The sequence below is a fragment of the Herpailurus yagouaroundi genome, unplaced genomic scaffold (genome assembly GCF_014898765.1).
Source record: "Herpailurus yagouaroundi ecotype Mexico unplaced genomic scaffold, PumYag 197, whole genome shotgun sequence".
Classification (NCBI taxonomy): Eukaryota; Metazoa; Chordata; class Mammalia; order Carnivora; family Felidae; genus Herpailurus; species Herpailurus yagouaroundi.
The window spans coordinates 25,226,010-25,244,253 of record NW_024412428.1 but is presented as its reverse complement, the minus strand read 5'-3'; the positions used below and the strand labels follow the sequence as shown (position 1 = coordinate 25,244,253).

Below are 18,244 nucleotides of genomic sequence, written 5' to 3'. Positions count from 1 at the left end.
GTAAAGTTAGTTGTTACATTACTTATTGTTTGCAGTATCACAATTTTTTCCTGTCAACTTGGCATACAGTATATCTTCTTTTTCTAATCTTATATATTAAAGAAAATAACAGGCTTGCACATAGGTCTTTCCAGGGTGTGAAAGGACTTTCTTGCCAGTTCTTGTCCTTTACAAATTTATCTCTGAAAGATGATGAGAATTGGTAGCAAATGCTTTCTGCTCTACAGTCTACTCATGTTCTTTCTTTGACAACTTTTTTTTAAAAAAATATTTTTTTTATTTTGAGAGAGAGAGAAAGCAAGCAGGGGAGAGACAGAGAGGGAGACAGAGAATCTTGACCAGGCTCTACACTGCCAGTGCGGAGCCTGAAATGGGGCTCGAACTCATGAACCATGAGATCATGACCTGAGCCGAAATCAGGAGTCAGACGCTTAACTGACTGAGCCACTCAGACACCCCCTTTGACAGCTTTTGTTTCTGCTCCATTAAAGGAGACCCAGTAGACAGTGGGGTTTGATTTGAACAGCTCTCAGGTGTTTTGAACTTGTTTCATTTGCCCCAGCCTTAGTATCCAGTGTGATTTTCATGCCCATACTTGAGCATACTTGGATTTTCATCTCTGAATTATAGGAATAAATTATATGACTACATCAAATTGTAATGGTCAGTTTCATTTTCAGCTTTCCTTGTGTGATATTAAAATATAACGTATTGATTAGAAAGCGTGTCTTTGGTTTTATCCAGTCAGAATTTGTGAATAGAATTACACACCAATTTCAGGTCTGAGGTGCCTGGGTGGATCAGTTGGTTATGTGTCTGACTTTTTTTTTTTTTTTACTTTTTTTTTTTTTAACGTTTATTTATTTTTGAGAGACAGAGTGTGAGTGGGGGAGGGGCAGAGAGAGAGAGAGACAGACAGACAGACGGACAGACAGTATCCAAAATGGGCTCCAGGCTCTGGACTGTCAGCATAGAGCCCATTGCAGGGCTCGAACCCACGAACCGTGAGATCATGACCTGAGCTGAAGTCAGCTGCTTAACTGATTGAGCCACCCAGGTCCCCCGAGCATCCAACTCTTGATTGTGGCTCAGGTCATGATCTCACGGTCATGGGATTGAGCCCTGTGTCATCAGGCTCTGCACTGACAAGGCAAAGCCTACTTGGGATTCTCCCCCCTGACCTTTCCCCACTCATTCTCTGTCTCTCTCTCTCTCTCTCTCTCTCTCTCACTAAAAAACTTAAAAGATTTCAGGTCTTTTCTCTTTATGTTAATATTTTCACTATAAGTAATACTTTGAGTTCTGTTCTTTGAGGACCATTTGCTGCAAGATATGTAAATTTCTTTCTAGAGGATCTCAAAGTTTATGGGCCATCTTGTACCTATTAATTCCATCACTAGAAAGGCATAAAACAGGATAAATACAGTAAGGTATATACACATAAGATCTCTGACAGTTTTGAGCAGGAAAATAGTTGTTTTTCTGGCTGGAACAGGGGAGGCTTCATGGGGAAGTTTACATTTAAGAAGAGCTTATGAAATTGATCAGTTAGGAAAAACTTCCCAACACTGCTGGGGAGAACTAGAGCGTGTTCCGGAAAAAGCAAATGTAGTAGAATGTGTCCCAGAATATCCAGTACCTGTACTGTTCTGGCTTCATGAAATGCCATTTCTGGGAGTTTTGAAAATCTTCAAAGACTGATGATCCAAACAGGTTTTGATAGGTAATAGACACGATTGAATTTAACTTTATGGTAGATGTCCTCTGTTAAAACATAAAGTCACAGTTTTTACCTTGTCAGGAAGCTAGTCCTTTGTAGTTTGCATTACCCTGTTCCTGTTGCCCAGTCTGTGCTGTTAGGTTGGCAACTGGTCACAACACTGTTACACACCTTACACCAAATCATGATTTAAAAATTATAGGATGTTTAAAAATATTTTAGCCTAGTTGTTTGGCTTCCATATTTAGACTTCTGGAAAAATCATCTCTAGTTATGGTTGGCTGGAGGGTAAGGTACATGATGGGAAAAAAGGAGATAAAGCTAGCAAGGTTATTAGGAGTGGTGGGATTTTCATAAGTAGTGAATATCATACCGAGACCTGAGTTATAACAAATGCTACCTCTTTTTGGGGGAAGAACAAGTGGAGGTATTTAGAAAGTTTGCAGTAGGTCTAAGCAACAGCTTTCTAGCCAGGAAAAAGATGTGTTTCTAGCACAATCAGTCTTACTCTTTTAGGCATTTTGACTTATGTTTGTTGGAGAAGAGGATCAGGACAGAAGGGATGGACATCATCCCCAGTGAATATTATGTCCTTCATTCAACAACTGAAATGCCAGCAAGTACAGCTTCTGTTTTTTTCATAGATAGGTAAACCATTGGACATTAGTGGCCAGAGAGAAAGCTGTATACCAGAGAGAGATGCTACTGGAATGGGTGATACCACTAACCCTTGCAGGAGAAAAAGGAACTTACCTTTCATATATGCCTAATATTTTATACAAAGCAAACCTGGGAAGTAGATACTTACTGTGTGTTTTTCAGACGATGAAATTGAAGCTTAGGGAGGTTATTTTACTCAACCATGGTATAGTGATTTAAATTTAGAGATCTGTTGGGGTGCCTCGGTGGCTCAGTTGGTTAAGCAGCTGGCTTTTGATTTTGGTTCAGGTGATGATGCGGTTTGTGAGATTGTGTGTGGAGCCAGTTTGAGATGCTCTCTCTCCCTTCCTCCCTGCCCCTCCCCCACGCACACTCGTGTGCGTGTGCACTCTCCGTCTCAAAAGAAATAAATCAACCTAAAAACACAAATTTAGGTCTGTTTATATGCTAAGATGGGAAATGTCCTTTTTACAGCTTAGGGCTCTTTTATGAGTTATCTCCCTGGGGAATAGAGGTGATGTGGGGATTTCATATCTGTGACCTTGGGTCTTGTCAGTTCCTTATGGTGATCTTCAAAAAACATGGGAGTAAAAGCTTCCTGTCATAGATTGGATTTCCTGGGAAGCTGATTCCGAAGTGATTAGGTTTAATAGGGAGTGCTCTTGGGATCATCACCTGTGGAAGGAAAAAGACTTAAACAGAATTGGGCACAGGGTATAATGCAGTCTGTAGGAGAGCTGAGGAGGATTCCATAGGGAGCCCTCCAGGTGTCATGAGTTGGGGTGAGGTATACCCTGTATTGACCAATCATTGCATGTGGCTTGTCCCGGGAAGAGTGCATGAATTTGGCAAAAGGGCCTCTCTTCAGTGAAGGCAATGTGAAAGAGGGCTAACAGCTAAGGGCTAACTTGTGGCCACACTCCCAGTAGCTAGGAGGATGAGGCCTTTGGTCCTAAATGGGGAAATGGTTGTACTTACAGTGTCCATTGCAATGCCCTTAATTTGCTTGTATTCTGGGAGGAACAGGGTTTGGAGACTAGTAGTTGGGGAACTGGACATTTGCTGAAGCAAAGTTGGCAGAGAAGCTTAGGGGAGTAATGTCTATACATGTCACCTTAGCACCTTGGCTCCAAAGTCATGGTTGACCTTAGTACTCTGCCTGCCAGGACTGAACCGGTGGGTGGGTATATTCATCCCACAAGCTTTGATTGCTGGCCATTGTGCCAGGCTCCGAGTCTTTTATGGTGAGCAGAAACAGACATGGCCCGTGCTCTGTGAACTAGGATTTATAGTCTACCACAGGAGACAGACATCAATCAAATATTAGTCCTAATGAAAACAGTTATAGACAGATAAGGACACCGAAGCCCCGAATACTGTTCTGTGGGTGTGGATAATAAAGGAATTTGACTTAGTTTAAAGGGTCAAGGGAAATTTCCCTGAGGAAGTATTGCTTAAGTGAGCCATTTTCTGTCGCTGTTTTTGGAAATCTGAGAAAACATTTACTTTTGTGCCTATTATCTTGTCTCCATCTAATTTTCTTTAATGAATGTGGAGACGGTGGAAACAACACATATCTCATATGTGACATGTTGACAAGAGTGTTTGGGAAAATGTACAAGAGAGTAGAATTCGGGTGTTCTTATAAAAGAATTATGTGAGGACATGATATGTTAATTAGCTTGACTCTAGTAACCAGTTCACTATGTATATCAAATAATCATGTTGTATACCTTAAATATATACAATTTTGTTAAAACATAAAAGAAAAGAAAATGTTTTAAAACTCAACCCTTCAAAAAAAAAGTTTTTTTAGAGGCTTGGGACCATATCAGTTTTTCTTCCCTGTCTCCCTCCCTTTTTTCCAGACTTAATGCTGATGGGCTGGAACTTCTGGGAAGCTCATTTCCATAAGTTCTTGCTTTTGAGTTATGTGTATATGATTGACATACTATCCTCATTGTGTTCTGTTTTTCATCAAAAGGGTATAGAATTTTGGCAACCTTTTGAATTAAATAAGCTGGTGGGGTTCCCTGGGAATTTACAATTTTATTATAATGATGACAATGCAGTATGAGTTCCAAACTTATTTTTATCAATTAACTTCTGAAGCATATTCTTTTTTTAAGTTGTCAGTTGCTTCGTATTAGATACAATGTATTGTAGTGAATTTGATTTCTTTAAGAGAGAGAGTGATGCAAATGGGGTAGAGGCAAAATGGGAGAGAGAGAAAGAGAGAGGGAGAGAGAAAGAGCATACCTCTAGCAGGTTCCACCACGCTCAGCGTAACCCTGGGATCATGACCTGGGTAAAAATCAAGAGTCAGATAGTCAACTGACTGAGCCACCCAGTCACCCCTGAATTTGATTCTTAATTTGTTTTAGTTTATGATATATATTGTACTTAGAACTTCTGGTTGTTTGGTGGCCTAAATTGTCATCTTTAGCAGTTTGATCAGAGACTCTTCTGACCTGGTTAATGTAGTAAAGAAGTGTGGTCCCCTCAGGTGTTCCTGTGCTCTAAAATATTTTTGTCTTTTCTTTATCTTAATAGCATTTCAGAGAACCAGCAATAAGGGACAGAGGCAAACTGGAAAATGATGTACTTCACTATTGGTGTCTTTCTTCCTTCCCCTTATTCTAAGGTAGATCTCTGAAATGGGTTTCTCTCTGAGAATGCAGTGAGGTATATTAAAATTAAATTCTGTATCGTAGATGTATCCCAGTAATGCCACCATTGTTAACTGCTGTCATTTTTATTACATTAACATTAGCTCATGTTTCTTCAATATTCAGTTATTAAAATAACTCCTTCTGTGAAATGCCAGGCTATTCTAGCTGCTAGGGATATAGCAGTAAACAAACAGACAAAATATCTGCCTTCTGTACATTCTAATGGGGAGGGAGAAGAGATGGTAAACAAATACATATATAGCAGGTGATAAGTGCTCTGAAGAAAAATAAATAAGGTAAAATGTATAGAAAGTAGCTGGGGATGCTGTTTTAAATAGGGTGGGGAAAGGGCCTCACTGATAAGGTGGTCTGTAATCAGAGACCTAAAGGATATTATGGGGGCATGCCCTCCAGATATCTGGGGGAAGAGTTTTCCAGAGATAACAGCAATTCAAAGGCCTGCAGACACGAGGTGCTGGTCCGAGGTGCTGGTCCGTGTGGTTAGAGTCAAGCGAGTGAGAGAAAGTAGAAGGAGATGAGGCCATGGACTAGCAGGGGCCTGAAACATGCAAGACGTTTTAGGATTTTTACTCTGAGTGACATGGGGAGCCAGTAGCCGTAGAGCTGGCAACGTGGCACGGTGATTATGGAGCTAGACTGCCTAGGTTAGAATCCTGGCTTCACTAGTAATTGTGAGAACCTTGGCAAATAAGAACTCTCTGGTCTCATTTTCTTTATCTGCAAAGATGGGATAATAATAGAGTTGTTCTGAGGATTAAGTGAAGTAACATTTGTAAAGTGATTAGAAAAGTACCTGGCTTGTTGTAGGCACTATGTACATGTCTATTAAATAATTGAAAGGCTTTGAGCAGAACAGTATCATTTTACTTAATGTTTTAAGATGATGACTCTGGCTGCTGTATTGAGAATAAGGTGTGGACAAGAGTGGAAGGTAGGAAATCGGATAGGAGGCCAATGTGATTATATAAAAAGTGATGGTGGCTTGCATTAGGATGGTAAGCCTGGAATTGGTGAGAAGGGGCTGGAGTCCTAATACAATTTGAAGGTATTGCTGACTGGATATGTCATTCAGTTGGATGTGGAATGTGAGATAAAAGGAGCTATTCAGAGTAACTCCACGGAGTTTCAGCCTGAGTACCTGGAAGAATGGAGCTTTTGCTGAGACATGGAAAACTGCATGAGGAACACGTTTATGATGGAGAAATTAGAGTTCTGGTATGGATATTTTAAGTTTGAAATGTCTAGTGAATATTCAGATGGAGAGTTTGAGTAGGCAGTTAGATATATAAGTTGGGATTTGGGGGGAGAGCCTGGATTTGCTCTAAATTTGGGAGTTGTCATACAGATGGTATTTAAAGTCACGAGACTGGATAAGATTACATAAAGTTGAGTGTGGGTAGAGAAGAGGAGTGGTCTGAGGACTGAAACCAGAGCCTTTTAAAGGTGAGAGGCCAGGGAGATGAGAATCTAGATGTGTCGGGACCTAAAAGGAGAGGCCAGAGAAGTATGAGGAAAATCAAGAGAGATTGTGGTGACTTGAAGCCAAGTGAAGAAAGTGTTTGAAGGAGGAGGAAACAGTTCTCAAATATTGTTGAGTGGCGTTAAAGATGAGGATTAAACATTGACTTGGCCGTGTGGAGATACTTGGTCAGTAGGGTCATCAGTTTCAGTGGAGTGGTAGAGAGTAGAGCCTGTCTATAGTAAAACAAAATGGCAAGGGGGGAACTGTAGTCAGCCAGCAGAGACAATGCTTTCAAAGCGCTTTGCTGAAAAGAGAGGCAGAAAAATGGGACAGTGTATAGAAAGAATTATAGATTCTGCTCTTAATAGATGTGTGATCTTGAAATTAGCAAATTTGCTCATCTTCCTGTGCCTCAGTTACCTCATTTGCAAAATGACTCTGTGGGTCAGGAGTCTTGGCAGGGCTTAATTGGGTCTCCTGCTTCAGAGTCTCTCCCAGGTTACAGGCAAGGTGTCAGCCAGGGCTGGAGTCTCATCTGAAGTAGTAACTGTGGAGAGGTTGTTTCCACGTTTTTCTCTGGTTGGCAGAATTCAGATCCTCCAAGGTTATTGGTCCGAGCATTTATGTTTCCTGCCTGCCTGTTGGCTGGAGCCTCTCCTTAGTTTTTTGCCACCTGGGCCTCTCCAGCTTGGCAACTTACTTCATCAAAGTGTGCAGACTAAACAAGGAGAGAAGCAACACAGAAGTCACCATCTTATGTAACCTAATCACAGAAGTAATATCCCATGTAGAGAAAAATGAATCCTCTTGCACTGTTGGTGGGAGTGGCCACTTTGCAAAACAGTATGGAGGTTTCTCAAAAAGTTAAAAGTAGAACTACCCTATGACCCAGTAGTCATGCTACTGGGTATTTACCCAAACAATACAAAAACACTTATTCAGAGGGATACATGCACCCCTTTGGTTACGGCAGCATTATTTATAATAGCCAAGATATGGAAGCAACCCAAGTGTCTATTGATTGATGAATGAGTAAAGATGTAGTATTTATATACACAATTCAATATTATTCAGCTATAAAAAAAGAATGAAATTTTGCCATATGCAATGAGTGACATGGATGGAGCTAGAGAGTATAATACTAAGTGAAACAAATCAGTCAGAGAAAGACAAATACCCTATGATTTCAGTCTATGTGGAATTAAGAAACAAAACAAATGAGCAAATGGTGGGGGGGTGGCGGGGTGGAGAGATAAACCAAGAAACAGACTCTTAACTATAGAGAATAAACTGATGGTTACCCAGAGGGGAGGTGAGTTGGAGATAGAGGTGACGGGGATTAAGAAGTGCACTTGTTTTGATGAGTCACTGGGTGACTCTTGATCTCAGGGTTGTGAGTTCAGGTCCCATACCGGGTGTGGAGCCTACTTAAAAAAAAAAAAAAAATAGACATGAACAAATTTTGTAGCCAAAAAAATAAAAATGAATGGAAACAATTAATTAAATAAAAGAATAAAGGTATCCTAGCCAAAGGGGAAGGGGAGTAACATCCCATCACCTTTGCTATATTGTATTGATTAGAAACAAGTCACAGGACCCCTTATCACTCAACAAGAGGTGATTACACAACAGTGTGAAGGTCAGGAAGTGAGTATCATTGGGGGACATCTTAAGAGTGTTCCTGCCACATGTGGTAAGCACTCTAGTGTCAACGGTCATCGTCGTCGTCATCATTCTGATGGGGGGATGATTAGAGGAGAGAGGAAAGAGAGGGTAGAATTGAAGGAAAGATGTCCTTGATCAGACTACAGGGGAAGAAATTCAGGGCACAAGTGGAGGGATCGGCCATTGTTCATGTATTGTTTTTAGAGGGGAAGTCAGGATAAACGGCTCCTGCTTTGGCTACCTGGTAGATTTAGAAGTGCTCTGGATCCTCTTTCCCAGTTGGTAGAGGAAGTCAGGTTATCAGCACAGAGGGAGAAGGAAGGGAGAGGTGTTATGGGTTTAAGAGTGAAGAGAACCTGTGACTCATCTGCGGTGGGAGAGTGAACTGACTAGGCAGATGGAGTTAAATTGCCAAGCATCTTGAAGGGCTAACTTGATGTTAGTGGCCATATATTTCAAGTGAGACTATTTGGCATCACTGTGTTTTTTTCCAGTTGCTCAGGTGCAGTGTGGAGAAGTAACACAAATCAAATCAATACATTAATTAATAAAATAAGTAACAGATAGACTGGCTTTAATGAGGATTAAGTTTCTGCCAGGCCAGTATGATGGAGGAGATAGGGGCAAGGAAATGATTGTAATGATGGGCTGTAAGTCCTTTAAGGAGCGAAGACAGGACATAGGCAGCTGAGGAACAGTGTTTAGATGTTAGAGTCAGTGATTTGAAGGGATGAAAGAACTGTTGAAGTACTGAGGAGAGAGCCAGGAAGATAGGAGATAGTGATTAGAGTGCTTGAAATACAGATTGTGGAAGGGACACTATTACTGTCAGGGAGGAGGTCTTATGGCATCTATATATGTAGAGGGCTCATTTGAACCAGGAACTTGGAATATGATGGAGAAAAGACACCAACTTTCTCCTATGGACTTTATTAAAGAGTATGGCTAGTCTTCGATAAATTTTGGTGTAAAGAGTGCATTCATAATTGAAGAAATACCATTAGGATCTTCTTTTGACCCTTTTGTTTCTGATTTTTTTCTACTGTATATCCAAACAAAGCACTATAATTTGCTCGATAGTTAAGTGGTTCTTTTTGCAAATGAAATCTTGGTAAATAGAATTTTTTTTCCTTTCTTGTTTGGAAGCTCTGACTCAGTTATGCATTGACGTTCGCGTTATCATTCCAAGATTACTGGGGGAAATAACAGTGACACCTGACACTCATTGAGTACTTGCTTTGTGTGAGGTATTATGCTTCATGTGGTATCTCATTCCTCACAGCAGGCTAACCTTGAAGGTGTGTACTGATTCCAGAGTTTAAATTACCTCTTAGAAGAAATAGTAATGATTCTAAAAAAAAAAAAAAAGGGGGGGGGGCTGCCTGGGTTGGTTAGGTGTCCAACTTTGGCTCAGGTCAGGATGTTGCAGTCTGTGACTTCCAGCCCCACATCGGGCTCTGTTCTGACAGCTCAGAACCTGGAGCCTGCTTCAGATTCTGTCTCCCCACCCCCCGCCCCTCCCCCACTCCTGCTCTCTCAAAAATGAATAAATGTTAAAAAAAAATTTTTTTTAGAAATAGTAGTGATTCAGCATGTATTCTGTTAACATTTTTGGGAATTAACCCCCCCCTTTTTTTTTTAATTTTTTTTTCAATGTTTATTTATTTTTGGGACAGAGAGAGACAGAGCATGAACGGGGGAGGGGCAGAGAGAGAGGGAGACACAGAATCGGAAACAGGCTCCAGGCTCTGAGCCATCAGCCCAGAGCCTGACGCGGGGCTCGAACTCACGGACCGCGAGATCGTGACCTGGCTGAAGTCGGACGCTTAACCGACTGCGCCACCCAGGCGCCCCAATCCCCCCTTTTTTAAAAATTGTTTATTTATTTATTTTGAGAGGGCAAGAGCTAGCGCATGCATGTGAGCACAAGCAGGGGAAGGGCAGAGAGAAGGAGGGACAGAATCCCAAGCAGGTTCTGTGCTGTCAGTGAGTGCAAAGCCTGATTCAGGGCTTGAACTCACAAATCTCGAGATCATGACCTGAGCTGAAACCAAGAGTCAGACACTTAACCAACTGAGCCACCCAGGTCCCTGGGAGTTAAATATATATCTAGTTACAAATAGATGCTGGATCCAGACTGCCTGGGTTTGAATCCTGACTCCATCATTTACTAATTATATAACCTTGGCTAATTTATATAATCCCTGGGTGTCCCAGATTCATACTGTGTGAAATGAGGGTAATTAACAGTACCTACCTTATAGAGACGTGAGGATTAAATGTGTAAAGGTATGGAAAATGCTTATAACAGTGTCAGGAAAGTAGTAAGTATTATATAAATGTTAGTCGTGATATTTAATCATTTATTTCAGCAGATCCTTTATCTTTGGTCAGAGTTAGTCTTAAGCACAATAAAATTTGATTTTTGAACTCATCTTGAACTTGGTGGTATCTCTGAATAATATCATGTTAGAGTGTTATGCCCCTCTGAGAAACATTTTCTGGTAGCCTTTCTCATGTCTGAACTTCAGGACTTACTTGGGAACATAAGTTAGCACTTTGTTTTGTTAACTAGCTTTAGTTTTGTGTCACCAGCTTGACTGACTTCAAGCTCTTTGAGAATTAAGATGATTTCTTAGTATCCCTTATAGTGCAAAATGTATGAGAGTGTGATACTTAATGATCAGTTATTACAGGCAGAAAGTAACATAGAAACATTATATCATTTTATGTTTAAGAAGTTTGTTAGCATCTAAAACATGGTCTTATTAGTGTTTTATTTATTTTTGTAGGTTCCTAAATATTTGTCCCAGCAATGGGCTAAAGCCCCTGGAAGAGGTGAAGTTGGGAAACTGCGGATTGCTAAGTAAGTTATTTATTTTTGACATCTTAAAACGCTGGTTTTTGAAATTTTTATAAATGCTTTTACAAGTCATAACAGTTCTTTTTCAGATGGGGAATTTACCTGGAAAATGAGAATGAGCACATCAAGGATTGTCAAGAGATGGTTAGGTGCGCTGTGAGGAGTTGTGTGTGCACATGTGTATTTGTGTGCATGTGTGTAGACGTGCGTGCACACACACACACACACCCCTCTCTAGTGATAGGTGTAAATATAAAGTCAGATTTATTGGTAAAACTTACTGGCAGTGAAGCAGCAGAGTATGTAGTTCCCTCATCCCTCCATCTTCTCCACCTCTTGTGAAGATGGATGCTTGGGTTGGGCATAACTAGATGTACCCAGTAAGTGCTTCAGTAGAAAGACTTTGCCATGGTGTCACCATGTCTATCTATAGAGGTATTGGAAGAGGGTAGGGAACACCTGGAAAACAATGTAAAGGTTTAGTTTCCTGATTAGAGAAATGACCTTGTTAGAAAGGGAAGCCTCTTTCAAAGCTCAGCTGGTGTCAGCCAGAGGCCTTGCATTCCACTCTGTTCATTCAGTCTTAACTCTAATCAGATTTTCCTGCCTACTACTCCATTGGAAGAGCTCTAGTTGGTCTCCAGTGCCTTCCTTTTAGTTAGTTAGTTAGTTAGTTTAGTTAGTTTTTGCTTCACTACAAATCACCCCCAAATTTAGTGGCCTAGAACAAAAACCTTATTATTTGCTTATAATTCTGTGGAGCATTTCTGTTTGGGACTGACCTGGCCTTCCTGGCTAGAATGGCTTCACTCATATGTCTAGTGGTTGGCTTGCTCTCAGCTGGGACAGTGGCCGTGTGTGTTTTATCTGCAGCATGCTCATTCACATGATGGTGAAAACTCCTAGAACAAAAGAGAGAGAAGTCCCAATACACAAGCACTTAGCAAACCTGTGTTTGCATCATGTTTGCCAGACTCCTCAGGATGCAACTCATAGCCAAGCCCAGGTTCATGGGGAGAGCAATACAGTCTACCTCCTGGTGGGGGTCACTGCGAAGGATTTGTAGTCCTTTTTTGCAATCTGGCACATCTACCTTCCTAAATCTAAGAGTCACCTGTCAGCCTTCTTAATTGTCCTTCAACAGAATTTTGACCTAGTGATTATTCCAATCCTCCAACCCTTTTTTTCATTTCACTTCTGGGACACCACTCCTGATTGTCGTCCATAGGGGACTGTTCCTTCTCAGTCTAATGCTGGCTTCTTCATCTTCTCAATCTCTAAATGTTATTTGACCCCAGGGTTTTCTTTCTAGTTTTTTTTTTTTTTTTTCTTACCTTTGTTCTGACAGATCTTTTAACCCTTCATTTTGTTTTAACAAGATGTTGATTGGAAACAGGCATGGTTTTATATCCAAAGTTCTAAAGTTAGGTAAGGACAAGTAATATCTTATTTTCTCAAGAGATGGTTACACATTTAATAGCAGAATGAGGCTTGAATTCAGGCCTTGAATTGTAAGAAAACTGCAGTAGGTTTCTGTTGTGGCTCTGTCACTTACTATCAGTGCGATTGTACAGGCCACTTAATCTTTTGAGTTTAGGTTCCTTATGCTTAAAATTGCCTGTTTTGCAAGCCTTTTTTATGAATCCAGTGAGATAGTATGGAAATAGTTGTCATTTATTTGCATTTATAACTGGAAAATTAACATTTCTGGAAAGTTGTAGATAAATAACATTTTTTGGTGAGTTATCATACTTTTATTGAAAGTATAAGGGAATGCAGACTTTGCATACTTTTAATTGAAATCTGGGGTGATCTTTTTTCTTTTTCAACATGAAATCCCTTATAATGCAGATAATTACCTACTATTTCAGTTGTGGACTTCAGAATTTCTTATAATTGGCTTTACTGAAAATGGGAACCACTATCAAGATTAAATCTCAGCAATATGTCACTGAAGAAAGGCAGACTACAGGAAAAATGTATTTTAATGGTGGACCATGTTGTTTTATGTAATAACTATACTAGAGCTCAAGACCTGGGTTCTAGTCCTAACTGGCTATTGATAATTATTTGGCCTTAGCTATCTAAACCGTAGCTTTTTTGTTTGTAAAATGTGGATAATAATGCCTTACCAACCCATAGAGTGTTTTTGAGCAAAAACAGCTTAGGGTTTGTTAAAATGTTTTGTAAACTCAAATGTTGTCCTTTTTCTGCCGTGAATATTGTGTTCCTCAAAACCTCTGTGGGAAGAAAATACCTGGTTGAAGAATGTAAATTTTTTTGGGGGGGGGTGCAGGGAAGAAGGGACTAGTATGGGAAATGGGATAAAAGCTGAGGTTCAGCAAACCTCTGCGAGCTCTTTGCTCCCTGAAGTAAAGGCAGCATGCTAAATCAGCAACGGTGGGTATGTTGCAGTTTTATCAACCTTTGCTGGGGAGAAAATTTCAAGATCTGCATGGTGCGGTTGTTCATTCATTCCTTAATTTAAAGCAGACAGTTTGCACAGTTGCATCTAGTATAGGGTGGCCATACCCCTGGGTTTGCCTGGAATAGTCCCAGTTTACATGTTTTCCCTATGCAGTTATTAATAGTGTCCCTGCTTTCACTCTCTTGAGTATCCTGGTCTTGACAATAAACTCTTTGCTTTTAATGTTATCAGGTGTGCATGTATTTTTTTATGTTAGCTAAAGGACCTGGCAGATCATCTACCTAACATGAAATATAATCAGTCTTGTCTTATAGAGCTAAATCCTTTTAATGATGAGAACAGCTTTATGGTAATTACTAACATTGCTATAGAAATGCTTAAAAACAGCTTGTTCCATGGTAGGTCTCCTGGCTGTCTGTCTTGTTTGTGCTATTAATTCTCTTAGTTTTCATTCCTTATACTGAGTTACTAAATTCACTATTAAATGTAGGGTGATGAGGAATGGCTTTGCAGTGCCTGTGACTAGGTTCTCAGGATTTTAATTGGTTTAAAGTAGATATGAGTCATAGGGTTATGTGGCTATAAACAAAAGGCTCCCTTAGTAGATGTTTGTTGTTTAGGATGAAGTGGGATGATAATCTCACTCTTCTCTTTGCCACTTAGCATATGGTGCAAATATTAAGTTCAGTTCTAGTGCTGTACTTAGAGACATGGACAGATAAGTTCCTTTAGTAGAGTGAGACAAGGACAAAGAAAAAATTAAAAAACTCAGTGTCCTATGAGGAATATTTGAAGGTACTATGGCTGTTGAGAGAAGATTTAAGGCAGACCAGGTGAAACCATCTTCAAATATTTTTAAGGCTAGGAGACACATAGTCAAGTATGGATTCTTAGAGGAAGACTAACCAGTTTATGGATGATCTGTGTGGCCAAAAAAAAAAAAAAAAAAGTATATTTGGGTAAAGCATGAAAACAAGGTTTTAAAGAGCCAGTGTGACATAGTGGCTATGAGTATGGACTCAGGAGTCATTCAGCTCTGGGCTTTATCTAGACCTGGCTGTGTGACTTTCGGTAAGTTGCTTACCCTCTCTGTTTCCTCATCTATTAAAAGGTTGTGGTATTAATACTTCAGGGGTTCAATGCATGTAAAATAGCCAGTAGTGTTTACCTACTGTTGTGCCACATACTGCATAGTACAGACTCTGTGTTGTGTATGATGTGTGGGTATGGACCTCCCTTCCCCGGCACATCTCCCAAAGGTAAGCAGCAGCATTTTGCAGTGCCTTAGATAGGCCAGAAGCCAGGAAGGTCTGTGTGGTGCGGTTGTTCATTCCAGCAGAGACAGTGCTGTGGAGTAGAGGAATTGGGAGAGGCAGAGGACGGGGAGAAGACATGCAGGTGGGAGTGCAGCTCTCCCCAAATTGGTTCCGTTTACACCTGAAAGCAGGAGAATCCAGCCTGTTGTAACAGCTGGTGACATTTGGGCCATTTCTCTTAGGCAGTTTATGCAATGTTTCTAAAGCATTGCACTTGGATTATTTTTATACCTTTGGACGTGTGATGTGTACTGCGTTTCACTTAGCTTACGGTTTTACTTTAGGTTAAGTTTTATTTGTTTTTTTTTAATTTAAAAACTTTTTTTAATGTTTATTTTTGATAGAGAGAGAGGGAGAGGGAGTGTGAGTGGTGCAGGGGCAAAGAGAGGGAGACAGAATCTGAAGCAGGCTCCAGGCTCTTGAGTTCTAGCTTTATTTCTAAACACATTTAACAGGGTCATATGGGGGCCCACTAATAAAAAATATGTGGACAAAAAAATCAATGAGATAGAATTTTCCTGTTATAAAATTGACTAAATTTAGAAACCCTTACTGTTGATAGGAGTTTAAATAGGTGCAAACTTTCTGAAGGCCAGCCTGGCAACATATATATGTGTACACATACATATATGACACACTCACATGTATTCACACACACATTACTGCCCAGAACAAAGTAGAATAATAATCCTGCTGTTTTCTCTGCCAGTTAGCTACAGTGCCAACAGTTCAGTTCTTGGTGCTGCCCTTATAGAAAGACATGGACAAACTCATCCAGCAGTGTGGGACTGGGATAATGAGAAGGCTAGAAATATTAATAATAAAATATTCATGCTCTTGACCCAGCATTTTCATGGCACTTAGCTTCTAAAAGAAATAAGTTAGTGATGCAGAGATTGAGGATATTCATTTCATCATTGTTATAGAGAAAAATTAATAACATTCTCAAATTCTGTAGCAAGGAATTAATGAAGTAAACTGGGGACATTTTGAAATTATTTAATACTTTTTTTTAATTTAAAAACTTTTTATTAAAAAAAAATTTTTTAATGTTCATTTATTTATTATTATTTTTTTTTCAACGTTTTTTATTTATTTTTGGGACAGAGAGAAACAGAGCATGAACGGGGGAGGGGCAGAGAGAGAGGGAGACACAGCATCGGAAACAGGCTCCAGGCTCCGAGCCATCAGCCCAGAGCCTGACGCGGGGCTCGAACTCACGGACCGCGAGATCGTGACCTGGCTGAAGTCGGACGCTTAACCGACTGCGCCACCCAGGCGCCCCAATGTTCATTTATTTTTATTTAAAAATATTTTTTAATGTTTATTTATTTTTGAGACAGAGAGAGAGTGCAAGTGGGGGAGGGGCAGAGAGAGGGAGACACAGAATCTGAAACAGGCTTCAGGCTCTGAGCTGTCAGCACAGAGCCCGATGCGGGGCTTGAACCCATGGACCGCGAGATCATGAGCTGAGCTGAAGTTGGACACTCAACCGATGGAGCCACCTAGGCGTCCCTAATGTTTATTTATTTTTGAGAGCGGGACACAGAGTGTGAGTGCGGGAGGGTCAGAGAGACTGGGAGACAGAATCTGAAGCAGGCTCCAGGCTCTGGGCCGGCCACACAGACACCAACGCGGAGCTTGAACTCACAAACGGTGAGATCAGACCTGAGCCGAAGTCGGATGCTTAACCGACTGAGCCACCGCCCCCAAAAACTTTTTCATTAAAAAATTTTTTATTTTGGGGCGCCTGGGTGGCTCAGTCGGTTGGGCGGCCGACTTTGGCTAGGGTCATGATCTCGCGGTCCGTGGGTTCGAGCCCCGCATCGGGCTCTGTGCTGACAGCTCAGAGCCTGGGGCCTGTTTCGGATTCTGTGTCTCCCTCTCTCTGACCCTCCCCCGTTCATGCTCTGTCTCTCTCTCTATCTCAAAGATAAATAAATGTTAAAAAAATTAAAAAAAAAATTTTTTTTTTATTTTAATTTTTAAGTAGGCCTATGCCCGGTGTGGGTCTTGGACTCATAACCCCGAGATCAAGAGTCCTGTATGTTCCACCGACTGAGCCAGCCAGGCACCCCAGTATTTTCATTTTAAAACAATGTCAAGCTACAGAAAAGTTAGTTAGAAGAACAGTATAAAGAACTTTTGTGGTTCTTTGGTGACTACAAAAAGGACATTCTCCTACAACAATCACAGCACACCCCTCCAAATCAGTAGGTTAACATCATATGGTACTGCCTAATCCTTAGACTTTATTCAGGGTTTGCCACTTATCTCCAGACTGTTTTATAGCAAAAGGATCCAGTCCACAACGTTGAATTACATTCTGTTGTCCGTTCTCTCAGTTTCCTTAAATCTAGAACATTTGGAAGTGTTTGATTGACTTGTATACTGTATAAGTGTCAACATGCTTGATGTTTACAAGGCTGTTATTTTATGTAATTTGAGTTTGATGTTTCTTCATGATTAGATTGGGGTTATATACCAGGTGAAACTGGGTTCTTACTGTATTTTAGCAAGGTTTATGTGTTTTCATTTTGTCCCATTACTGGTAGTGGTAACTTTGATCACTTGATTAAGGAGCGTCTTCTATGCTTTTGCACTGTAAATTTACTCTTTTCCCTTTTATAGTTAATATTCTGTGAGGTGGTACTTGGAGACTATATATTCCATGTCTTTTTTTTTTTTTAATTTTTTTTTTCAACGTTTATTTATTTTTGGGACAGAGAGAGACAGAGCATGAATGGGGGAGGGGCAGAGAGAGAGGGAGACACAAAATCGGAAACAGGCTCCAGGCTCTGAGCCATCAGCCCAGAGCCTGACGCGGGGCTCGAACTCACGGACCGCGAGATCGTGACCTGGCTGAAGTCGGACGCTTAACCGACTGCGCCACCCAGGCGCCCCTCCATGTCTTTTTTTTTAAAGTTTATTTATTTTTGAGAGAGAGAGACAGAGTGCAAGTGGGGGAGGGGCTGAGAGAGACAGACAGAATAGAATCCAAAGCAGGCTCCAGGCTCCAAGCTGTCAGCACAGAGCCCGATGTGGGGCTCGAACTCACGGACTGCAAGATCATGACCTGAGCCAAAGTTGGACACCTAACCAACTGAGCCACCCAGGCGCCCCTATGTATTCCTTTCTCATCAGATTTTCCACTTTATTAATTTATTAATAAATTTTTATTAATTTAGCTATGTTAGTGTGAACTCCAGTTTTTAGTGTGGATTCCAGTTTTAGTCAGTGAGTCACAGTTTGTTACTATCATCATTTATTCTCATGTTCAGATTGTCCAAAATGCAGCCACTGGAAGCCTCCTAGCCCGCTTCCCATGCCCCTTTGTACAGTGTGCAGTTCAGTAGTGCAGCCCCATGGCCTTTTGGCATGTCTTCATCATTCTTTGAGCACTTACTTTTTGTCATAGAAAAATGGTTTTGGACTCA

General features: G+C 40.7%; 1 protein-coding gene across 1 annotated transcript in view; it reads left to right on the top strand.

The window, feature by feature from the left end:
• GTF2F2 (general transcription factor IIF subunit 2) overlaps nucleotides 1-18,244 on the top strand; it is a 157,959-nt gene that overhangs the window by 2,999 nt on the left and 136,716 nt on the right. Inside the window, exon 2 of the mRNA XM_040448488.1 lies at nucleotides 10,993-11,066. Within this exon, the coding sequence (XP_040304422.1) occupies nucleotides 10,993-11,066 (74 nt within the window). The remainder of the gene's footprint in view (nucleotides 1-10,992; nucleotides 11,067-18,244) is intronic.